General features: G+C 32.4%; 1 protein-coding gene across 3 annotated transcripts; it reads right to left on the bottom strand.

The window, feature by feature from the left end:
• Positions 1-250: 250 nt before the first annotated feature.
• LOC144844761 (E3 ubiquitin-protein ligase MYLIP-like) lies at positions 251-27,332 on the bottom strand. Of its 3 annotated transcripts, XR_013612466.1 has the most exons (9): positions 26,355-26,509; positions 23,658-23,848; positions 19,725-19,886; positions 13,957-14,175; positions 7,717-7,900; positions 4,057-4,245; positions 3,394-3,594; positions 2,102-3,192; positions 251-2,050 (listed from the first exon to the last, which is right to left on the bottom strand). XR_013612466.1 is itself a non-coding variant. In XM_078701830.1 (8 exons), exons 2-8 carry the CDS (start codon positions 23,825-23,827, stop codon positions 2,935-2,937), a joined length of 1,383 nt encoding a protein of 460 aa, XP_078557956.1. In that variant the 5' UTR covers positions 23,828-23,848; positions 27,188-27,332; the 3' UTR covers positions 251-2,934. The 3 variants fall into 3 exon arrangements, 2 of the variants coding, with proteins under 2 accessions (XP_078557956.1, XP_078557944.1); XM_078701830.1 differs by lacking the exon at positions 26,355-26,509 and adding an exon at positions 27,188-27,332 and having other exon boundaries at positions 251-3,192; XM_078701818.1 differs by having other exon boundaries at positions 251-3,192.

The raw sequence follows: 27,332 nt of genomic DNA, 5'->3' as shown, positions 1-27,332 counted from the left end.
CTAGACTCAAGAAATTAAAAAACTGACAATTTAGAAGCCAACGTTTCACCAAAAAGTATCATATTATTATGATATCCATTTTTTCAGTACAATGTACTTGCGTTTTCTGTTAAAGTAAACAAAATTAGTTTTGAATTGAAATTAACAAACTATAATATCAAAGTTCAGGGTTGAGGTACAACAACATGATATGTGTACAATCAATGATATCACACTTGCTACAACAAATAAAGAGAAACAATCATGGGAAGTAATTGCTATCTAATTTTAATATTTACGTAGAGCAGGAGGTGTGTTTTGTATTTGTTAAAAGATTGAATGTGCATATGACGACAAATTGCCATTTAAGGTAAAAATTAATAGATAAAGCAAAATATTTTTTCATAATACACTTATTTCCTTACTTGGGAATAATAAACATTTAATAAAAAATGTATGCAGCCATATTTATCAAATATTAAGTTTAAGTAGGCCATATAAATAAATAAATAAAATCTAAATATTGGATTTACTAAAAATATTAAAAACAATTTACAGCATGTAATATAAATATATAATAATAAGTTACATTTTATTTCTTGCATGATTTAATAAAGGATATTCACTTCACAATTATAAATGTAAATCAGTAAGATACAAGGTGAAACAGTAAAAGTTATATTATAGTATGTACTAAAATCCTATGTTTAATTATCTTCTGACCAATGTCATATTATAGTTGACTGTTTACAAAAATATTTTACTCCGTTTACCTTTTATTTTCCACAGGAAAATAATGACTAAAATTATTTTATCTGACCAACTTTTAATTAAAAAGTATGGATTGAACTTTATCAACTGTGAAAAATGTACTGGATATATTTCATATTTACTAAGTATTTGGAATATTATTATATTATTACAGCAATACAGGATTTGATTTAACACCACTATGTTGTGTGGGGGTGGGGGGATGAAGATGAAGATTTATACAATAGCAAAAAATGAAATAAAAGATTACTTATGTTGTACAATATTAGATTGTCTTATGATAAAAAAAAATTATATTTCTTTTTGTATTTACAATGAAATGTATGTGTATACTATTATTTACATATTCTAAATACATTTTATAGTTTGAGCATATACAGTACATTATAACAGGTATTTTTACATGAAATTGTACTAGGAGAAAAATCAAATTTCTATACACACAGTATGTAAAGTAATGTACTCAAGAATAACAAATTGAACAAGTTACAAAGGCACAATAAATGTAAACAAATATCTATCATGACTAAGTAATGGGATGTTTACTAAATTTAAAACTACTATAAAACATTATTTAATACTAGAGGGTATTCTCGGTTTGCTCTCTCACCTTCTAGAGTAAGTGTACACATATGGTTTGCAAGAAACTTTAAGAATGCCTGGGGAAACTTTAGCCTTGTTACATTGTCATAAGTATGAAGGAATTTGTGTGAGTCTCACCCAAGGCATGAAACTTGGGCGAGGCTCAGGCCGGCTAGCATGCTTCTTAGACAGGCTGAGTGTAGGAGGATTAGCAACCATGTATTGAGGGCACGTAAAACCCGAAAGTATGTACTTAAAGCAATCCAGTTTATACCACAGGATTGTGAAAGTTGCAATTCCCAATTTAAAACCCTATATTTATTCGTTCATTTTAGACAAATATGGTACAATATCATATAAAATAAAATCAACCTATCGCTGATGATGATGTTTAGTGTACACAACAATTTTGCATTATGCAGCCTATCTCAATATAAGCATAATTTATATATATAATTTATAGACAAAAATTAGTATAGGCTTTAAAGAAATATTCAAATTGTTTACTTATGGTTAAATTTCCTTGGATTAAAAATAAGGAGGTACAAAAGATTGAAAAAACAGATACTTTCTCATAATCGAATACATGTAAAAGAGAGGTGCTAGATGACACGTACATCAACTAAAATGTTAGTGCCATTCCTGATATAAATTACAGTAACATGCTAATATAATTTTAGTTACAATACCTAACACAATAGTCATGACGATTGTTAATCTAAAACACATCTAAAAATACAATAACATTTATCATTTTATGGTTATCCACAACTTTGTTGCGGATAACCATTGTGATTGTCAAAGATCATCATCATTTTTTTTTTCTTTCGTTTTCTGTAATTTTTGTGTCTCGCGTATCTCTAAAACTTGCAAACATAACATTTCGTAACATATTGTCATTCACATGAAGTTGTGCAGCTAACATTTTCATGACATTTACAATTGCACAACGTGACTTACGCACGATTTGATGAATTTCGCGTTTTTAACATAGGTCGAAAACGAAATAAAATTTTAAATTGAAAAAGTGTAATTTATATCATGCGCTAACTTTCTGTAGAAAAGTTTAAATATTTTATGTGCGGAAAATCACTTTCTAATCAACTGACGTGGCGTTTGCGGGGCGGATAACCTAACTCGTCCATAGTGACGAGTTCAAATCTAGTTATTTATTATTATCATTTACCGTCTAGCAATTAGTTGAAAGTGAAAATTCTACTATTACTACTACTATTATCTTCGTTGGAAAAATTAGTAAAATGTAAAATGATTTCATCGCAATAACAACATGGAGAGTATGTGGTCTACAACTTCTGTACCAAGACCCAAGAGATGCCTGTTTACATGGCCTGGCCTCCTAGTTTGACAGGGAAGCGGCGGAAATACTGAATAATATCTGTTTAAATGTTTGATCCATAATAAAACAAAATATATACTTTGCTTATTTTGAGTTTGTGGTTAAAAATATGGGCCTTGATGCCTCCGAAATAGTAGGCCTACTAATCCAGGTATCTCAGCCCTTAGACACTCTTAAGATAAAACATATTTGTATCCTATGTTTCCAATACCTGAATATTCAAATTGGCTTTAATTTGAAAACCTCTATGATGTTACAAAGACTCTCTGAACATAGGCAACTTCAGCACGACACATTGGACACTTCTGACACTCTTGGGCACATACATCACAGCAGGTCATGTGACCACACGGACAAAAAACAGTATTGTAGTTTTGATCAAGACACACTTGGCAAAGTCTTGATTCCTGTATGTGATTGATTTTCTCTTTCAAAGAGGCAATGATACTCGCTTCGCTTGATGGCCCATCCTGTGTACCAAGTGAGCTGTCACGTTTACATGTCTAATTATTAAGAATAAAAAAAGACAATTTTTATTGATGCACAAGTGTTACAAATAGTATTTTAACCAAAATATATCCTATAATAGTGGCAATGTAGCTTGATGGTTAACATGCTTAGGGTTGTACTAATACTACTCTCAGTATTAGGGCTTTTTTCAAATTTAAAAACTTATCTAATAATAATCATCTAATAATACAAACCTTAGATTTGAGCGTGTTCTCAGGGGTAGAATCATCACTTGAATCACCTTTGATCTCATTATGACTTTTTAGAGTCTGTATATGAGCACCATTTCTCCTAGATGGCTGTCTGCTGAGCATTATCTCCTGTGAATGGGTACTCCTCATGGTTCCGCTTGTGAAATGCGAATCCGACTCAAATGATTCTGAATGTCCTGAAATCTAGGTACAAATAAAATGGTTTTTATATGAACTGCATAACAATTTATATGTATAGTAAAGTGTAATTCATAAAAAAGAAGTACAGTACAATCAAAATTATGGTTCCATTATAACATTCAAACAATTAGAGGTATACAAATACCCCTTTCACATTGCTTAGCAGAACTCCAGAGTTTACTTACACATACACACTTTAGTGCAGTGTTTTTGTTTGGTGTGGAGTTCAAAACACTGGATTAGAACATTTTAGGGTTAGAAGAAGCTCACTGTCGGCTGAACATTCATCTAATTGTATTAAAATATTTTTTTTATTAGAAAACCCTGGTGGTGCAAGATTGATGTGAATGGGGAATGGCCAGAGTTTCTCTGAATGGTACTTATAGTGCTCAACCAAAAACTAGAAACAGTTAGAACATGATAGGAAAAAAGATAAGATATTAAAAGAATATTTATAATGCAAACCTGTGGAATATCTTGTTCATCCCCAGGGTGAAGTAATCGCCAAGCTGAATCATGAACTTGACGTCGTGTGCGGGATACATCAAATCGAAAGATTTTACCACATTGAGTGTCTGGTTTAACCAGAACAAGCAATGATCCAAAACCAATGTGCGAGTGCTGCTGCCTCACTACCCTTTCAACTGTTTCGCACTAGAAGATATAACAGTTTTTTTTATATTAAATCCATAGGCAAATTACTAAAAAAATGACAATGCTGTGGGTATCAGTGGCTGGATCTGAATGGAGACACAAACTAATATAAGCAAAAAGCTATAGCGAAACGATAAAGTAAAACAGCCAGAACAATTTTAGGCAACACTAGCCTTTCATCAGTGAGAATTGAGAATATAAAGCATACAAGCGCTACCTGAGTGGACTGGAATAAAAGAAATAAAAATAAAGGAGGCACAGGCTGTTGAGTAGAGGGTGGAGAGAATAAGAGTAAAAAACAATGAAGACACTTGGTAGATATAAGCAATTTAGGAATAAAAAAACAACTCATATGGTGGTTAATATTGAAACTTAAATTGACTGTAGGTAGTCTTTTTTTAATTTTGAAAAACATCAGAGTTGCGCAACGTGACTTAAGAACGATTTATGAATTTCAATGATCGATCATAGATTAAAAACCAAATGTCATTTTGTATTGACACTTGGTGAAAATTTAATTCATATCAAGAGTTAACTTTCTGTTGATTAAAAATGGCATGTTACACACAAAGTTACGCACACACGAGCATTTAAAATTTTAAAATGCGCAAAACTAATTTCCAATCAATTTCTACGCGAATCATGGCAGTTTGTGCATGCCAAAAATTGCTATGCGTGTAAACTTTTTTACAAGGAGAATAAAAAACATATTTTTTTTCACTTGAATGATATTTTTCCAGCTTTTTCTAGTTATTTAAAAAATAAAAAATAGACCATTTCAACTTGAAATGACATTTTTTTTTTTGAATTAGACAATTTGCGCGCAATTTAATTAAAAAATTACTAAATATTGTCAAAATCATGACTATTTTGAATCAATGTAGCTCTTTGGGATCACTGTGACCCCCCATTTTTGTAAACTTATAATGCAAGTAGATAAGTTGTAGATATGAATTCATGCAACATTGTTACCTCTCGGATATTATGATGTCATCGTATGGCCACCCGATTATAAAATATAGGATTTTTGTCTCTTTCGTCATAGCTCATCACATTTAATAGAGCGCATCTCGCTTATCCGTATTCCATTTCCCCCGAGATTTTAATATTGCCTATGTCAATCAATTATCTTTTGCATGAGTTAAAAATATTTTAATTTTGATGACGTCATCATGTCTAAAAATTTTAATAACATGGATCACTTATTTTCATCTTTATAGTAAATTTCAATCTGTTATAGCTTGTCAGAATAAAAAGTGATACTTAGATTAAAACGTTTTCTGGAAGCTATTGGATTGTAGATACGAATTCATGTGAACATTTTGCCAATCGGATGTTGCGACGTCATCATATGGCCAGTTGAATAAAAAAAGTTGGATTTTCATCTTTTGCGTCATAGTTCATCACACTTAAAAGAGTGTGTCTATATTCTATGTATTCGAATCCCTTCAACATGTCAATATGTTGGTGCTCAGATTATTTTCTTTCGAAATTGCTATCTTCATCATCATCATGTTAAAAATTGGATTAAAAGGCGGATCCCATAATTTTACCTATGCTACACTGTATGTAATATGTATACAGAATTTAGTGTACTAGGTGGTACGCTTGCGTCCCATCTAGGTCATGCCCACAGATGGTTCTCGAATACACAGTAATTTCAGCGTAAAAAAACTTTTAATTTTAAATTTACGTACCGCAAGACTATAAATACATTGTCATTTACAGAAACGAATAAATAGACACGATGATTTATGTAGTCAACTAAAATTAGCACCCCGTAACTTCCGAAAGAGAAACTTTTCACAAAATGAGTCCAAATTTTGGATTTAAACAAATCCAATTTGTGTTTTGTATGTAACATTAGGGTTGAAAGATGGGGAAGAGGATGGGTACAAAGAGGAACAATTTTTAAATATATGCTTTATCCACTCAGTAACAAAATATTTTGTTCATGTTTTATAGGCCTATAAATAATAATTATACCGATAAATACTGTAAAACATTTGCGATTTAATACTTTGTCACTGTCATAGTCGATTGAAATAAAAAAGTATATTTTTTGTAATTAGTAATTAATACAAATGTTGAGAAGCAACTGTCAGTAAAAGTTTATATGTATATTATGTGTTTATTTATATATATAACAGTATCCACTTTCTCAGTAAGAAATTTGCGATTCAAACGGCGACCAAAAATGGTTAATATGTATTAACAGTATTGTATTGTCAAAGGTTTCTATCTAAAGGTTTTAAGTTTATCCCCCAAGGGCCCATAAATTTAGCTACTTGTGTTAAACCAAATAATTATATTGGGAGACTGAGATTGGAATGTTCCATTCATCGCAAATCAATACATTTGTATAAACGTATATTAAATCTCATCGCAAATCAATACATTTGTATAAACGTATATTAAATCTATTAAAATAGTATTTTTTAAAGAAAATTGCCCTGTCCTCAACATTATGAGGCTGTACCCCAGCTGTTCAACCGGTTTTCAGCTATTAAAAAAAATTATCGTAGAAAAAAAGATACGTAAATGCAAAGCATCCTCGTATTCTTGTGTGCGGATATTTTTCAGCATTGACATCCATTAGACAGTGTATACTACGATCAGAAAACACCTCTATTTAGGGCAAATCATTGAACCAAAATTCGTTTCAATTGTCAATAACTCATTATCTAACCTTACATAATTAGTGTTATGGTTTTAAAAATCAGTATATACCATTGTGTAAAAATTCAAGAAGTTACGCGCGACTTACCGAATTTTGCCCTTACGTAAATTTATATATAGATACTGTATATATAATCAATAGCCAATAGAATTTTAAAAAAGTTTGGTGTGTAATTGAAAAGGTGGACTGTAGCATTTTGATTTAGTTTAATAAAATGGTTAACTACTAGATGCCGGTCACCTATGTTTATGTAAAAGTCTTTCTTCAGAGATCCTGCTACCTGAATTAATGTACTGAAAAAGATGAGGACTTAATCAATTTTATCTCTGGTGCATGTGCGTACAATTGAAGTCTAGTGCTGTTCTGTCAGACCACGGCAAGCGTGTCAAAGATCCATATTAATCAGAAGGTTCGAATGTTGGTTGGCTTTTGCTGGTTTTTCTCATTCTCACGGATTTTCAAAGTAGTTTTAAAGATGAAGAAAATAAAGTATGTTATTAATTTTCTATTAAGAAATATTTTATAGCATAAACAACCTCATCATCAAATGTAATTTGTGAAGGAAACGCGATACCTTTTTTGAAGCCTCCTATTACTATACATGAATATGAATGTTTTTTAACAATAAAGTTGGATAAAATAATCAATTATTTAAATAGTACCAAAACTATATTATTACATAATTACTACACCTTAATTATTAATAATATTAAATTAAATACATAATCCACATTGTTCTTTCTGAAGGAAAATAAGGATTGTTCGGTGAAAACATAAACATATTTACTCACTCTGAAAAAAGTATGTGATTCTGTAAATGAGCGGAACAATGCCTGTGCTGATCTTCTTGTAGGTAGTCTATATTTGAGCCATGCTAACACATCCTCTCCATCTGTCTCATCATGAGGTCTATAGTAATGTACTGTGAACTGATTTTGGTGATATGATACTCTACTAATATCTTCAAATTTTATACTGAAAAGAAAGAGGAATATTTGGATAAAAACTGATTACAGTAGAACCCAAATTAGGGCAAACCTGACCTAACAAAATGCAATCATACAATCATTCTAAATTTCTTATTTCCAAATGTCTAGGTGAAAAGGGAGGGTATTTAATATTCATTCCGTGTTTATAACACTGTTCTACAATTTTAGTCTCTTTCAACAACTTTTCTTGCCATTTTATACCTTTTAATTAAAAATGGAAAGAAGTGATTAGTAAAATATTGTTGCTATAAAATGATGTGTACTTTCATTTTATTTTAATCCTATATAAATATCATATACCGCAATTATAATATTTTACTACAAAGAGCCAGAAGTAGAGAATAAGGAATTATCTAACGAAAAAGTGATATCTAATGGTGATAATGTTCAGCGTTCTGTAAACATTTTGAAAATTTTTGCCATGTGCCGTTGTTGTCTGATCACGTTCTGAAATCAACTTGTTGTGCGCACTGTCTATAACTGTTATAATCCGCGTCTTGGAGCACTGCCTATAGCTTCCTGGCCTAGCATTCGTTGATGATTTACCATTGATAAATTGAATGAAAGTAGGTGTGTTATAAAACAAATAATGAATGTTTTGTATTCGTTGAATAGAGAGAATATTTCATTCGTTGAAAAATTGACTGCTCTATTTTCAACTCATGAGACATTCTGACCATCCAACTCATAAACATCCATTATTTGTATACAAACTCATGATCTCATGAAAGGCAAAACAAGGTATCACACATCTGGCATGAGGCTCACGCTTTTTTACCCAACTAATCTCAAGCTCTCAAGTAACTAAATCTCACGCTTTATCATCAATTTCAAGCTTTGTTTTCAATGTACTTAAAAATTCTGCTGTTTTTCATGCCTTGAATTGTTGATCCTAGACCACAGTAATAAACATCACATTTTTGGGGAGAATGCATGGAGAAATTAGGGACTTTTCAAATCAGGAATGTTTCTGCCCTCAATATTTCGACCCAGTTAACCAGTTTCGTCACCGAAAATTATCGTTTTAGTAATGAACGACATAAACAAGTTACAGCTTATTCGGCAATTATATGAACTGTGCCATTTTTAACATAAAATCATGGTTTTTAGTACAATATTTTTTATTGAACATTGATAGTGTTTATATTTACCGTATGAATATTTATTATATTTAATACAATAAAACATAACACAAGAAACACTGAAATTAACCTTTTAATATACATGGATGGAAACAAAATCAAATCTAAATAATGATACTAGCTATCACAATGACGTCATTTGTAGCACAACACCTTATTTCATTTATTGATCTTTACAATATAAACGTCACAATAATTCAGACGATCCCCAACTCAGCTGGCCATGTGTACGTTTGTAGGGGATCGGCGGAGAGAGAGTGTGATTGACTCGTAAATTTGTTTGTTATTATTAAAAAAGAAAGAGGTAGAGTAGTTTGCTTTTCAATTCATTTTATTCATCATCATTGTTATGCTCATATTATATTTATTTTGTGATGTTGTGCAAAACTAGGCTAGTTCGACTAAACTTTACTGTAGATGGAACTAAAAACATGAAAAATGCCGACGTGATGACCGGCGTCAATTTTTTCACGCCGCTGTTTTTTTTCTTGGTCGACATACTTTTTTTTCTAATTTTAATGGCTGCAAATGTTGTACTTCCGGTCATATTTCGTAAAATGTTTCATTAGAGTAAATATAAATATATACATTCTAATTATATCAGTGAAAAAATCAACTGTCTCTGACGAGTAGTTTTTGAGATGGTAACGCTGTAATTTCACCCTAATTTGCATATTTAAGCTAATTTGCATATCATCGGGATGAGTGACAGAAGTGTGATGTTCAAATTTTGACTAGTAGTTTTGAGATATGGTAACCATGTAATTTCACCCTAATTTGCATATTTAAGCTAATTTGCATATTATCGGAATGAGTGACAGAAGTGTGATGTTCAAATTTTGATCTCATCATCATATGTGACCATTTAAAAAAGACAAATCTCTGTTTGCAATTTGTTTCACTCAAAACTATAGATTGCCTAGCCTAAATGAGTTAGTTGATAATGTCACTTTTACTTATTATCTGAAAAAAAGATCTGCCTTGTTTTCTATTCATTTGTGCATAATTACAATATATGACTTTGGATTCTGATTTTTTGTAAATTAGAGAATTATTCAACAAATTACAGTCAATATTAGTGTGCAGTTTATTAGTGTAGCACATTCAAACATTTGAAAGTGATGTCGATTTCCTGTTAAGAATGTGAAAGTAAAAGTGCCAAGAATATAGTAATATTTAATGAGTCATGAAGAGAATGCCTTTCAATTGAATTGTTATCATGCTCAGTAGCTTAGTTTAAAAAAAATGAAACTAATTTAATGATACTTTGTTTCTGTGTGTGTTTTAGTAAAATCAATTCTAGGAATTGTAAAGAATAGCACTACCAATAAAAATATGTGAATGGTATCTGACCAGTTTGCCGATTCCAGTTTGCCGAATCTATGTAAATGGGTGCGTCGGCACACAAAAAACCCACATTGCCGAAAATAATAAAACTATGACAAATCGTACTTTAATTAATGGTTTCTATTGCTTAAGATACCTTGGTGTTTGCAATGTGTTTTTCATATGCAAAAACGAAAAAAAATCACAAGCCTAGCTAACCGCTAAGCTAGTGATCGCTAGGCCACCTAGGCTAGACCTACAGCAGCTAGCTAAGCTAAGTGAAAGTTGCAGCCTTTCATAGTTGTCCCAGGAAACATTAGCGCAATTGTTGGTATCATGCCGGATTCAAAGTCGGTCATTATCTTGTTCGGGCTGAATGGTTGTTCAAATGTTCAAATAGCCAGCAAAGCGAATAAAAGATGTAAGAAGAATCCATGAATGACAGCATGTAGAGTATAGAGTTGAGTGTATATTCGAGGAGAAACCTTGAATGTCCCATCCATAAACAAAGTATCGGCTTCCGCTATTTTCTGGAGGTTTCCGTCAGTTACAAACATAAGCATGTCGTCATCTTGGTGAAGCAGGAACCTTTCACCATCCTTAGTGAGTGACCATTCATCTGGTAGATCTCCGTCGGCACAAGTTGCAGGCATGGCAGGCATGTTTTTTCGTCTAGCACGATACACCTGCGAATTGGACATAAGTTAAATTAAATACGCTATTAATGGAGTTAAGAACATTGTATGAACAAAAGTTAAATTAAATATGCTAACTAATTCTAAAGGCTGGCCAAATGTCTAGCGCCCTCGGACCACAGGCTGGCCAAAAAAGAACCACAGACTGGCCGTGTGTTTCCCGACCCCTGCTCAACTAATTGGGTTAAGAACATTGTATGAACTGAACATAAGTTAAATTAAATACGCTAACTAATTGGGTTAAGAACATATACATAAATTAAATACGCTAACTAATTGGGTTAAGAACATATACATAAATTAAATACGCTAACTAATTGGGTTAAGAACATTGTATGAACTGAACATAAGTTAAATTAAATATGCTAACTAATTGAGTTAAGAACATTGTATGAACATAAATTAAATACGCTAACGAATTGGGTTAAGAACATTGTATGAACTGAACATAAGTTAAATTAAATATGCTAACTAATTGGGTTAAGAACATTGTATGAACATAAGTTAAATTAAATATGCTAACTAATTGGGTTAGGAACATTGTATAAACTGTACATAAGTTAAATTAAATATGCTAACTAATTTGGTTAAGAACATTGTATGAACATAAGTTAAATTAAATATGCTAACTAATTTGGTTAAGAACATTGTATAAATAAATTACATACGCTAACTAATTGGGTTGAGAACATTGTATGAGCTGAACATAAGTTAAATTAAATACGCTAACTAATTGGGTTAAGAACATTGAATGAACCTACCCCAAGTTAAATTAAATACGCTAACTAATTGGGTTAAAAACATTATATGAACATAAGTTAAATTGACGTACCTGTCGGAGTGGTTGTTTTGGGTTGTTGGCAGCTTATTGACATAATCCAGCCTTTACTATGTCTCTGCTAACAGACTCTTCATCCACTTTATATCAGTATATCTTTATTCAAAAAAGTCGAATGACACAAACAGCCAATGGCTGAAACCGTAGTCGTACAATATAAATATAAATATACAAAAATGATAAAAACAGGTAAAAAATAAAATATTTAAAAAAGCGGATTATCAAAATAACATTACAAAACGTTTACTTCATTTAACAGTCTAGCCATAGTAGGAACAGGTGATTTCTTAAATCGGTTACGGCTATGTAGAGTAGCAATACTAACAAAAAGTGCGTCCCCTTCACCCATGGTGTGTACCCTTCCAAAACATGTTCTTTTTATACATTTTTCCAATACTGCTTTCCGTCTCTTGCCGTCTTGTCTTTGGAATGTTGTAACCCTCTGTATATTAAATTAACGCCTCTACCCTTCTTATCAACAGTTGGTCCATCCATTATAAAATACGTATTAAGTTTATCAGCAATGTAATATCAAGTATATCTTAACCAAACGATAGATGGTAGAAAACAATCTGTGTTACCCTTTATAAACTAGTCTGTGGTCACCACTCCCAGATAAGCGCGATTTTCACTTTGATGTAGGGTGAAAATACATCAAAGAAGCTGTGATTCATGATCAGACGGTCAGCCACTGCCTCAAAAGAACAAACGCGTAGCATGTAGCATGGGTGTTAGATCTTCAATAGCCATCTGCATTGTTAAATAATAATGGATTTGCAATTTACTTCCTAGGTGGAATGAAATTTATATTAGATGAATGATAATAAGAAAAACCAGAGAGCCGAAAAGGATAACTCTTAAATTGAGTGGAGTTGTGGCTTGGTGGTTATGATGCTTGGCTACAACTCCAAGGGTCCTGGGTTCAAGTCCCGTCACATGTCAGGATTTTTTCTAAGGACCAAATTACTCCACTCCCAAAGACTTGTATTGTAATAAGACTTTGTTTATGTAGAGCATCTTGTGTATATGTTTGTCTTGTGAACCTCTGAGGGTCCCTAATGATCAACAGTAGCTGGATGGATCACCCTCATTAAATATGGTTAAAAAAAAAAAAAAAAAAAAAAAATTACAGTAATTAAAACTTTAATACAATAAAAATTATTAAGTTTAAAAATTCTCAAAAAACACAGTCCTTAAATAAAACGATATGTACAATGTTCAGTTTAATATACAGTAAGGTATTCAAAATGTACATAATTATGTTCTGATTGTAATGTAGTGTTGTATTTAAAAACAATTCATATTTCATTGGTGGCGCGATAATTAATACAATACGATAGACATTCACCGTGACATACGTTAATTTCTTTGCAATTGCCGAACCCTGCTGAGAGAGTTTGTACGTTTGTTCGTTTGTTTGTTATACAAATTTTTGTTAAGTCTGCAAGTAACCTTATAATTGGGTATCAAAATGACCGCAATTGTACTGGGAAAGTTCTAAACTACATTTGAACATCATCTGCCTTCTAGGATCCAAGTTAGGGGCCAAAATGGGGCCACTTTTCTCCACTTTCAATGTTTCTTCGTTATACAAATTTCTGTTTCTGTACGTAACCATACATAATGGGGTATGAAAATGACCGAATTTTAAACTACATTTCAAAAATTCCCAGAGTCAAGGGTTTTTTTTGTTTGAGAGGATGGAGGGGATTTCTGCTTGGGCTAGGGGTAGTAGGCTATCAAGCAATGGTGTTGGTGAGAGGAGAAAGAAGGCTGGGAGCCGCAGTATCAAAATTATATATTTTAATTATCAGCCAATATGACACCTATTCATTTACACTTTCTATGCAGATTATAGGCGGCACTATGGCATGCAGTCATTGTTCTTTATTTAACAGCGTATATAGCTTATATTCACCAATGTAAATTCTTTGTAAAACTCACTAGGAGTGGTAGAGAATCAATGAATGATAATTTTACAGCAAATATTAATTCTTAACTTTAGATTAAGATTTTAAAATTCAACACAATAACATCTTACTTGTGTTTTAGCTGCCTTTCTTTTGATAATACCTGAAGACCTGTGCAACACACGCCAATAACAATATCTTTCTTGTCAAAAGATTCTGCAGTGAAGTACTCAACTCCATAGCCTTTCAGCTTACTAACTTTGTTGATAAACTTTATCACAGCAAATGATTTGGTCATATTCGCATCCAATCTACGATGAGCATTCTCCAACTCTGACAATTTATTTTCACTGTAAAGAAGTGCAATAGTATTAAAAACCTTTTCGGCCTCTTTGTCCAAGCAGAAACCAACAAGCACCAGGTTAAAGCATTCACAACCTATTGTATTATTATACAGTAACTAACACTTAACTTCCACACATAAACAAGTCACACAAATTGATATCAATAATCTGATACTGTTCTGAGACAACAATCCTAGATATTCGGTTCTTTAGATCTTCGATGTTCTGTCTTGGTATTTATAACGTTTTCGCCCTGAGAATAGTCAGTCTCAAGGCCAGGTTGATTTCCAGATTTGTGCAGTTCTATTAAATATAACTCAATTTTTTCTTCTTAAATTCAATTGCTGATTTACAGAGTGATTTAATAATGTTTGATAGATTACTGTTTTTAAAAGAAAAACTAGGCCTGTAACGTATGGTAGTTTTGGACTCATAGACGATCGACTAGGTCTACATGCTAGATATGATATTTTATCACTTACAGCTTTTATTTTATTTAAATATTTTGTACATTTATCTATTTTTGATTTGAAAAAGAAATACACTGTACAGTATTTGTCCAGGTGTAGTGAAATTCACCAGCATAATTTCGCAAGATTAAAAAATCCTCTTAAACTTTCTTCATGGATCACTGATCTTATCTTAATGTAAAAACTGCGCATGCGAAAATTGGCGGAGAAACAATTTTTACTCTAGTAGCTGGATCAACTTTCGTATGCACTTTGAGGTCCAGAGAATTTGACTTCAGAAATTGGTTTATGATGGTCAAACAATCATTTTTGGCTTGTTTACACATTTTGAAAATATGGCAAAAGGTCAAAAGGTCAGGGTGAAAGGTTATAAGACCAAACACCAATAGGTCCTTAAATCTCGACAACTGCTGGTCACAGCAAGGTAATTTTGGTCTCAAATTGATCAGAAGGTATACATTTATATTAGGTATCCCAATGTGAAAATTCAAATTAATAATGGTACTTTTTTTTTCAGTTAATCAAAAGGAACTTACTGAACCTAAACTTTTGCAATTTAAATATTAAAATTATCCATTCAAAAGTTATGGTCCGTTGAAGTTGCTAAAAAACGATGATTTTTGCTTAAAAAATTGCATTTTTTCCAATTATATTTGGAACCATTTTTGAAGGGTTATAACCTTGAAATATTAATAACTTTAAAGTTCTTATTTTTTCCAAACCCATAGATACCACAGAGCTGTACAAGAGTCAACTAATTTTTTTCCTAAATTGGTCTTAAGGCTTTTTACCCTCGTTTTTTTCCAAATGTCTCAAAAATGTCCAAAAAGTTCCCGTTTTTAAATGATTAGTAACTTTTGAACCAGTGTATGAATTGACTTATTTTTTTTTGCATTGCATAGAAAGAATGTAATATGTATTCTAGTAAAATTATTTATATTGACAGGTAGGTATTTCTCATAAAACATAAAATATTGTTAAAAAATGTTAAAATGTAAAAAAATATGTATTGTGTTAAAAAACTGTGTGGGTATTGTTTCCTTTCATTAAATATTATTTTTCGTAAAGGAAGTGTATACATTTTTTTATAATTCTAGAATTTAAATTTGTAATTATAATCATAAATATTATTTTAATTGAATTTCGAACCGCTAAAAATAAGAATTAAGACCCTGCTTATTATGTGTTCGATTCCATTTCGTGCGCTGGGCCGGGCGGGGACTCGGCCGCGCCTACAACTTAAGTTATATAGGCCTTAAGCCTAATGCTAAGTTCTGTTAAAGAAATTTAACTGATTACCTCAATAGTATAATGTTAATATTTTAATTGAAATTCCTTTTCGATTATTCTAACTGTAAGGTGCACTTTAAATTGAAATATGGAATCAAGTTTAGACCAAGATACAGCGTATTCATATAACAGCAACCCTGACCAAAGCACGTTTCGGCTGCCTACATAGAATGGGTTACGGCCGCTGCATAGCAAATTTAAAGCTTCTTAAATTTCTTCGGTACATTTCTTCCTAACGTACTTGCTTTATATAGTAGCTTGATAAATACTCCACTTATAAAATAATTTAATAAATCAGTAAAATTGACACTTTGAAGCAAATATTCCATGATCAGAGAAGTGACATTTTTCGTCATGCCTCATGTGCAGGGAAGACTAGTTCTGAAAATGGAACAGTCCACTGCAGGGGTATCCAATCATAATTTAACACGCTAATACATGCATACCATGCACATTGCCTGAGGGACGGTAATTTAGTAATAAGCTGAGAACTGAACCCTTCCCCCCCCCCCCCCCCCCTGCAAGGAAAAACACTTTTATTCTGTAGGGATTATTTTTTTCAGTGGTTGGTCTTGTTGGCCTTGTCGCACGCCGGCCACGCAAAGTCAAATAAAACTAGATTTGAACTCGTCACTTTGACGAGTTTGGGTTATCAGCCGAAATTCAACATGCACATACGTTAAAATATACAGTATGAACGTTGACAATTATTATGCCATCTTATGACATGAAATATATGTTTACATTGCTGAATTGTACCTATTTTTTATCATTCATACAGCATATTGCAGTATTTACAGAATACACTGTATATATTATATACAGTGTAGCATAGATGAAATTACGAGGCCTATCTTTTAATCCAATTTTTAACACGATGACATCATCAAAGTGACATATGAAGATAGAAGATATTTACTGTATCTAAATAATATTAATAAAAATGTGAAAAATTAAAAAATTTCTCAAAATAAAAGTGAGATGCGCTCTCTTTTAAACGCGAAAAAAATTTACCAAAAAAATGAAAATCTGACATTTTGAATTCAACTGGCCATATGATGACGTCATGACATCAGATAGAAACAATTTTTATATGAATTCATATCTACAATTCAACAGCTTCCATAATAAGTTTTAATCATGTGGGTCACTTTTCATTCCGAGGAGCTATGACATATTGAAATATACTGTATAGATGAAATTAAGCACGTTATTTTAATTTTTTTATGACACAATAAAATTTTAAATTTTTGTAGCTCATATGAAAGAGAATTGATTGAGAAAGAACATATTAAAATCTTGGGCGAAAGATATTATTTTTACATGAATTGATATCTACACCTCATCAGCTTACATAATAACATTTTAAAAATGGGGGTCACAAGCCATCCTGAGGAGCTATTAAAAATAGGTATATTTTTGCACAAATTTGCATAAAATTACCCATTTTTTAGCACACGATTATTAAAGTTTAACATGCGTTGTTATTTTGCAAAATGAATGAAATCTACTACAGAAGGTATGAAAAACAAAAATCAATTGTGCAATTTTTCTACACTTTGTATGAGCTGTGCGCATAAGCGCTTGCGCAAAACGCAAACAATTTTGAAAATTTTGAAATGCTCAAAATGGCCTGAAATGTACGCGAAATTGATTTTGCGCACTTTTAAATTTTAAATACGCGTACTCGCATAGTATTTTGCGTAGCACGCTATTTTTTACTTTTTTTTCATGTCAAAAGTTGCTCCATATTATGAAATACACTTTTGTAAAGTTTCATTGAAAAAGAATTTTTTGTTTCTTACCGTATTTATTCGAAATAACGGCCAGGGCATTTATTGTTCAGAGGGGTTTTTAGGGGGAGGTGTGTTTATTCAGCGGAGGCGTTTTTTTTGGGGTGTACTATGGTAACATGTATAATCAAATAAATAAACCCTAGATATAAAAAAATACAACACAATTAATATCATAATAAGAACTAGATTAAACCTCCTTCTATCCGGGTGCATACTGTATACAATCATGATATAAAAGGTATCAGAGACAACTATAATAGACCAATTCATTGTCATCATTCCGTATGACAGTGTTACATAATATTTTTGAATGTCACCGACAAATAATACATATACTGTACACGTCTGTTCTCAGTGTAGATAATAAATATATTTCGGGAGATTTATTATCAATACCAGAAGATTTTAGGTACTGAATGCATTGACAATAAAAGATCATGATAAAATCATACTACAACACAAGGGTGTTTTCAGGAAAGTTGGACATATTGTATAATAGTAATGAAACTATCTATTGGCATTCAAAAATATCCAAAAGACAGTGTTGATTGTCGACAAATTGTAGTCACAAACAAACAGATGAGAATGAAGATCCATATGAACAATGGTGTAATTGTGTCTCACATATAGTGTTTCAGGATAATGATTGTTTTAATATCATTATACTGGCACCTGGAGAGGATTCGTTAAATGGAACCTGTGACAATGTCACTTTTATTCTAAAAGACAGAAACATTTTGTTACAAAAGCATAAAGAGAAAAATGAATAATGTAAAGAAACGAATTATATATCATTATTAAAATGTATTTATTTGAATAAACACTCGCTTTGAATAAAAGCCTCGCTTTGAATAAAAGCCTCGCTTTGAATAAAAGCCTCCCTTGAATAAATGCCACCCCTCCCCTATAGAAGATCATTTGAAATAAACGCTCCCCCTCACTTCAATTTAAACGCCCCGCCACATGCATTTACACAATAATTGTATCACAAAATATTTCAATGACTACTGTACCATAATCTATAATTTACCAAGCATTTTTTTATCACTTTTTGATATTAATTGTGCTGTGTTTTTTTTATATCTAGGTGGTATTTATTTGATTATACATGTTAACATATTACACCCAAAAAAAAATAAACAATACTTTCTAGCATTAGTAAAGCAAAAATACAATTACAAACAATAAAGGATTTATTTTTATAATGAAACAATTTAAAGCATCAGTTATTTCATAACATTACTGTCTAAGGATAAGTTGTGTAGACATGTTTTTTGTTTGAAACATTACTAATTAATACTAATAATAATAGTATTTCTGGTAATTTTTAAACCAAATTTTCTATTAGAATGAATGTAAATATGTACATTTCGAACAACTTAAGACCAAATTCAAGGGTCTACGACCAGTAATTACGGATACATACATGCCCTGGGTTTTGAGACAAAGGTCAGAATTGGCATTTCTGGTCATTCTTGACTGAAATGTCTCATTAGACTGAATACAAATGTATACCTTCTAATCACTTGCTGTGACCAGTGGTTATCGATATTTAAGGACCTATTGGTGTTTGGTCTTATAACCTTTCACCCTGACCTTTTGACCTTTCGCCACATTTTCAAAATGTGTAACCAAACCAATTTCTGAAGTCAAATTCTCTGGACCTCAAAGTGCATACGAAAGTTGATCTAGCTACTAGAGTATATATGGAACAAATAAAGATTTGATTTTAATTTGATTTGATGGCTCAGCAAACTTGCATTTAACGGCATAATTTATTTATTTTTTTTTTTTTTATGATATGGACTTTGTTCTGAAATAAAAGTGAATTGAAAATTGAATTGAATAATGGATATTGAAGTTTAGAACAGTAGGTTATAAAACAAATATTAAATGTTCTGTATTCTACGCCTCGTTAAATATAGCAGTAAGTTAATCTTTCAACTCATGAATTATTCTCAACATCCAACCAACAAACATTCATTATTTGTATACTTACATTAAAGCTGGAAACACGGTATGATATTGTGATGCGATAACATGTTGAATGCAGCCAAGTTCTGCCTGGGCAACTAAAGCAAACAGATCTAATTTTTCTTGATCATGTACAACATAATGGCCCAGTAATAAACGATTCTTTAGTGTTAAGTAGTAGATATGCCTGTAAAAAGAGAGACATTTTTATGAATGCACTTACATGTATAGTATACACTTTCAAGGATTTTAGATGTTAAAAATGGAAAAATTAAAAAACTTTAGGGATCATTACGTAAATAATCTATGGGTTTTATGCCATTTAGAGAAATGTGGGCTTACTATGTAGGCAAATTTAATTTAGAATTGAAATATTGCCTGTTAATAGCATTTTGTATCATGACAATAAAGAACCAAATTTGAACTCATCACTTTGACGAGTTAGTTATCCGCACAACAACCATGTACGCTAGAAAATGCGAACAGAAAAAGATTACAGCACTTAATATGACCTGAATAATAATATGTTGGTGCTAAATTCTGTCTATTTTGTGCCTTATATATAGTATACAGTATAACTGTATATATCTACATACAGTGTAGCATAGTTTAAATTACTGGACCCAGTCAGGGGGACTATGTCGAATAATAAAGTCCCGTGGGATTTTTATGAATAGAAGTTACATGTTGACATACATGTTGACAACAATGGAAGGGTGGCAGAGGCCCGCCACCATTGAAACTCTAAGTGTTCATATCTTGGTAATCACAGACAGTAGAGACTTGCTTTTGGTCTCAAATTGTTCGTAATATAAACTTTTATATCAGTTCCAATGGAACATTTACCCCCAAAATTACCGGAAATGGGTTTTCTGACCTTTAGCCCTAACTGACCGGAAGTTTTGTATCTCCATGCGGTCCGCGCTTTGTAGGTTAGAGTCATAGAAGCTTTGATCTCAAACTGATGCATCCTTCTATTCCTTAATCCATGCCTAGCCTAATTCCTTAATCCACGCCTAGCCTAATTCCTTAATCCATGCCTAGTCTAATTCCTTAAAGATGTATTGTCCCTTTGACTAATTCCACAAAAATAAAAAATAACAAATTTCGAAAAAAGGTGGGTCATTTTGAAGTATCATAATAGTTATTAACTATCACCAAAAATTTTTCGGAAAAAAAATCATTTAACTGAAATACAGATGTTTTTTTGTTAAAAAAATAACTTTGACTTCCAGTCAAAGTTTTCGATCAAAACATATCCCATAATGAAACGTGCTTGTTTGGCTACTCTGTATGCATAATCATAAAACTTCCTCACGATCTGTGTGAAAATACCTTCTCAACCATGATGAGTAAACAATCCTAATTAGCATATGCATAATGCGTACTCGTGGTTGCGTACTCGTGGTTTAAAATCTTTGTTTACTTTCGCTCGCGACGATTCTCCAGACGAAATGTAATCAAACTAATTTACCTGTTAATTACGTAAACTTGTTGTTTTTGGCTCGAATTTTCGACTTAAAAGTGAATAACTTTAATATTACTTTGATATGGCCAATTTCAATTTAGAATATTTTGACCTTCATTTTTGTGTGTTTCAAGGGACAATACATCTTTAATCCATGGTTGAACTTGCCAAAAAAAACAAAATTTTTCTTTTTTTTTTTAGTTTCTGCCTTAACCTAATAAGAAAAGAATAATGTTGCCTAGGCGACGGTAATTTAGTAATAAGCGAGGAAATAAATCCCCCCTGTGTAAGGAAAATGCTAAACATTTTCAGTAGGGATTATTTTTTTCCGTAGTTGGTCTTGTTGGCCTCTTCGCACAAGGTCAACACAAAGTCAAATAAAACAATGTGGTTTATCAAACAGATATAAATTAGCTTCAATTCAATACTAAATTAGCCAGATTTTGGTAATGAGAAAGACTCAAATATTTGAGGCAGATGTATAATAATAATCGACTTGCATATCAAAATAAAGAGTATTTAAAGCCTGGATAACATGCAACAAAAATTACTCCACCACCTGTTATGGCCCTCATGCGATCGTGTTTTGAAAATGGGTAGGTGTTTTCAAAAGTTACTTTTATCGTGCAAATTTCGACTCGCCGGCTTTTGTACCTCATTTTTAACTCGCGTTTTCTATTAAAATATTTAATAAACATCTATTACAAATATGTATACTGTAAATAAACCCTCAAACAAAATCATTCCAGTCATATAATTTTTAATCACATGGGTACCTTCAAAGACACGTCACTTTTTAAAATTTCACGAACGTGTTTGAATCGCCGTAATGAAAATTGTTTATTGATGGGCCGCACACGATAGGCTATGTCACTGAATTTTAAGGATAAACACTAAAATAAGGCAAAAAATAGCAGTAATTTGACGTCTCAGCAACCATACTACGTTATGGCCGGATCTACAAATATACAGTTTTTAGTCAATTTTAGTCGAATGATCGCGTCATTAAAGTTTTAATTAATTACACATACAGTATTCTTTGAACAGAATGACTTTTGTAAATCACGGTTTGGCTCTGTGAGTAAAGCGCCATGGCCATTGATATCAATGCTTAGTACGTTCGAGTTCAAATCCGCGTGTATTTATTAAGTCTCACCATCATCAAAACTAGACCACAATGTACAGTAACTACAAAACTAGTAAAAAACATACGAAACCTCACCAAAAAAAAAATTGCAAAATATATAAAACCATGAAATAAAAAAATGTAAAAATAAATATCAATGAAAATATACCCAAAATGTAAAAGTTTGTATCTGAGTGCATCATCTAACTTCGACTACTTTTTGTGTTGATTTCAGAGTGCGTAAGCATCTTAATTCAATTACCAATTCATATTTTATCATTAAAAATGTTTTAATCTGCCAACTGACAGACTTCAACGTGCATGTCCCTCTCATGCACGTTGTCACTTTCTGAGGCGCACCCTAGATTAATATTCACACAGCACAAAGTCTCATATCCAGTATTGCTTTTCATTTTGTAGCTTACAGATATTTAAAAGTAAAGGAATACTCCATTTATAACCAAATCAATGGGCGTAAATAGTTCCGAATTGTATTCTTGACAATTTGTTTGTTAAAAAAAAAAAAAAATTTGTCAGGGGCTGGGAAAAGTGCGCTTTTATTATACTTAATCATGCCATGCGAATTATTATTAAAGCAGAAACCGTGCAGAGCATACAGTAGGTTACTGGTAGACTAAAATTGAAGTACAGTAGGTAACAAATCTCCCATACAAAAAAAATTGCAAAATATCAACACCAGTGAAATAAAAATAAAATGTAAATGAATAAACAGCAATGTGTTTTTCATTCGATTTTTGTCCACTTTTTTATTCTACCTCTATGTATCTAATAATTAATAAATACACCACTAAAAACACCAAAAATAATATAGTTTGGCATTTTATATCGTTATATGTGTTTGCGAGCACATCAAATTCACACAGCACAATTTTTCTTTGTTGCATCCGTTTTTTTAAAATAAAGTTCTTATTATTATTATTTCTTTAGCGTCTTTTATTTTTTTCTTGTAAAATCTGAACAGTCAAAAGTAAAGTCTAAAGTTCCACATCCACTATTGTTTTCATTTTTTAGCCTACATATTTTAAAGTGAAGGGATAGTAGTTGTATAACAAATCAATGACCGTAAACACAGTAGTTTCGAATTTTATTCGTGATACAATTTGTTTTTATTTTAATAATTTGTCAAAGTACTTTTATCAGAGTGCGCTTTTATTATACTTGCCCATATAACCACATATTAAGGCAGAACCGCACGGGTTACTGCTAGTTTATTGTTAATTATGTAAATGTCAGTGCTGTCTCTAGTAAAAATTGTACCAAATTTTAATAACATTGAATGCCATTGTTATGTTTTTCAACATGACAGCAATTACTTATTAATATTACAGTTAATTTCTTCTTACCTTGCAATTGGCTGTTGAAGTTCTTGTGGGGATACAAAAAACTTAACCTGCAGACTAAATCGATGAGGTGATTTTCCTTTAACTTGTAAGCGAAGTGGGTTTCTTAGGTTAAGCCACAGAAGCTCAGATTTCTTACCACGAAATCTGAGGCCAAAGTAATCTTTTTCCATAATACCAAGGTCATCACAAACCTGTATAAAAATAGGAAAAGTTAAGTAATAATGTAATAATTGACAAGACAATTTTGAATGTTTTGGCATCAAAGAAACAAAATAAATAAAATGACATAATTCTTAGCACTGTAATGTAATCTGTGTGCAGCATTTTAGAAGAATGAAATGTACTATATATTATCAAGCTGTTTAGTAATTATAAACGAGTATACTATAACAGGCCTCGAATTTGGGGATTTTAGGGGCAAGGCCAGTTGGCCTCCGGTTTTTCGTTAATTTGAGGGGCAGCAAGGCCAACTTGGAAGGCACAAAGGCCATTATTTTTTTAAAAATTACCGAAGAAAAAAAGGAAAATCCTAGGCCTACTTATAATAGTGTAGAAATTACAAAAAAAAAAATGCAATTTATTACTACAAACGCGATTCCTTGTAACTTGGGGATTTCCCTGCTCCCATGGCAGCTCTGGAAACGCACAATACTGGTTGAGAGCGAAATACATGTGATACACTGTAGGCTATATTTTCAAGCTCGAACGGGAATCGAGGGTACTTCTGTTTTGTAAACAACAATGTTAAAAGGCCGATAAAGTCAAGCGCGATTTGGGGGATTCCTACTCCCATCCATATACGGCAGCAAAGCCCGTAATCAACACATTTTTAATAACCACTATTTCGTGATTACGCACTAAAAATGAGATCAGATAATAATAGATGCGCTTCCCAAGACAGGGCTGTGAAACGTCAAAAAAATTAGGAAGCGCAAAAAATACATTAAGTTAACACCGAAAATAGTGCTGCTGTGGAAACAGCTGATAGTGATACTGTACTGTGTAGTCAAGCGAAATACACATGCTCCATTACATACAGTAGTACCGTACGTCTTCAAGCTCGAGCGGGAGTCAAGCAATATTTTCTATTTGTAAACAACGTTGTGTGAAAACGGCTGATGTTGAAGTCGAGCGCCAAAACATGTGGTTTCTTTTTGCCCTTTTCATACACAGTACGTCTTGCAGCTAGAGAGGAAGTCGAGCGTTATTTTTGTAAACAAGAACAAAATGCGGTTTTTATTAGACAATCAACTAGCTGAACGTAGGCCTAGGCTAGTTTTTACTTTATTTATTAGAAGTGTAGCTAGTTTGCCAGTGGAACATCGTGCCTCAAATTAATTCTTGAAAATTTATATTATATTTTCGACATTCGGTGGTTTTTATTGTGGTGAAAATTCAAAGGCACTACGGCCAGTAGTGGCCATGCTTGTTGTTCATTTTCAAAGGAATTGAGGCCAATTGAGAGGGCACCAATGGCACTGGTCGCAGTAAAATTCGAGGTCTGGTATAATAATAATAAGGAAATCTTATATTGCGTCGGTTTCCATCACAAATTAGATGCTCATGGCGCATTGACACAACAATGAATGAACGATGTAATACTGTAATCACTACACGAAATGTCATAAAGATGCACTGGGCATTTCATTGAAATCAACGGCGGCTCTAATTTTGGTCATGACAAAATCAACATCCGGTATTTTGTATCGAGCGCCACTACAGTAGATACGTTTTATTTTGGTTGCGCTAATTTGTATTTGGCGCACTAGATACATTTTCGCCGTTTACTTTCTAGATGTTTTAAATTAAAACGCTAGTTATGATTTCAGTTAATTTAATTACTTCGTCTGAATATAGAAATTCTAATAATACAATTGAGAATTTTTGTAACATTTAAAGACCCATTCCCTACAATTTGTGACGTTTTGTAAAAATAATGCATATATATTACTTTAAAAACATTAAACCAGGTCATTCCTTGTCTTAAATGTACGTTTTATTGTAAATTATGATAAAAAGATAAATAAAATAAATAAAACAATGCACTACCTAAGTAACTCGCGGTGAATGTCCTCTCGTTGGCTGTCTTTAGACCTAGCCTAGCTAGGCTTAGTTTTGTAGGCCTAGCTGGTAAACATCGGTAACTTACGAACAACGTACGCTAGCTATAGGCCTAGTCTGACGTTGTATAGTTGCTGCATTAATTATCTTTCTGTTTTTGCCAGACTCCGTTGATACAAATTAGGGGAAAGCCAGTATTTTATTTTTAATTTTTTTAAATAATTAGTTAAACTACTGCAGTAGTAGACGCGCCTAGTGCATATTTTTTAACCACAAACTCTTTTTATGCCTGCAGGTGGATATGTTTATAAGGATAAAAATATATACACTGGCTTTACGGGCTTAATCACGTTTTTATTGTACATGATTGTAAAATACATGAAAATTATTGTTTTTTAAAATAAATTGTTCTCTTGCATAATTTGTTGCATATAAAAAATAATCTATATAAAAATATATTGCATTACATAAATTATATGCCAATAGGCCTATTTATTAAGTATTAATAATTTAATTAACGATATTTAGACATGGCCATTTTAGACACAAGTCCTTCTCCGAGACCTGTAAAATAAAAAAAAAGAAATTTAATTATTGAAAATTCTTGTCTAGGCCTAGTAGGCCTAGTGTACTTACCTTTTCAAACAAGTATTGCCCGGGTGCATTTTTTGGTACACGGTACTCCCTTATTACAGCAGGGGATTCGCTAACAAAGCACCACATCATTCGACCTAGGCTAGGCCTAGAAGACAAACGACCACTAGGATAAAAAGTATGTCAGCAGACTTCCCTCTGCCTTGGATCTCCCACTACTTCCTACCTAGGCCTATGCCTAGGTTAGTTAGGTAGGCCTGGGCTAGGCTAGGCTACTTTTACTGTCTTTAGAGGCCCCTAACTAGGCCTAGGCTAAAACAGCTTATTATTAGAAATGAAGTTTACTGTTTAGTCTAGTGTTCATCGAAACATGATCGAAAGTGTCATTATAGAGCTAGGCCTAGTGGTTTTAGCAGTTGTTTAAGCAAACAAAACAAACAGACTCTTTAAAATCAACCAAAAATCATCAATCACCAAGCTTTACGATCGCGATTCGCGACGTTGTTGTTTGTTTGATGATAAAAACGGTTATCAGACGATCGGGACCACGGACGATCGGGCCCAGACGATCGGGCCCACTTCAAGACGATCGGGCCCAAATCGTGAGACGATCGGGCCCATCAAGGGTGAAAGACGATCGGGCCCAGAGACGATCGGGCCCAGACGATCGGGCCCAACAAACAAGACGATCGGGCCCAAAACATTCTCAGAAAATTTTACAAAATAAATACGCGAATACAAACAACACAATAATAACAATCAAATCAATCACATTTATTCATAAATCGAGAGTATTGGTAAGAAATTCTTAAAACCAGTAGTGTTAATTAGGTTAGGGGAAAATTATGATAAAATCAGAAAAAAATCTAATTAACCTTTTTAATTAAAATCTCAATTACGCAAGAAAAGCACGTTGACACTAGCAGTAGGAATTAAAAATGATGAAATGTGGCACATTATTTTATATAACACAAACGACTATCGGGCCCAACGCTAAGACGATCGGGACCAACTGGTAAG

The sequence above is a fragment of the Antedon bifida genome, chromosome 1 (genome assembly GCF_963402885.1).
Source record: "Antedon bifida chromosome 1, ecAntBifi1.1, whole genome shotgun sequence".
Classification (NCBI taxonomy): Eukaryota; Metazoa; Echinodermata; class Crinoidea; order Comatulida; family Antedonidae; genus Antedon; species Antedon bifida.
This window is presented reverse-complemented; position numbering and strand designations above follow the sequence as displayed.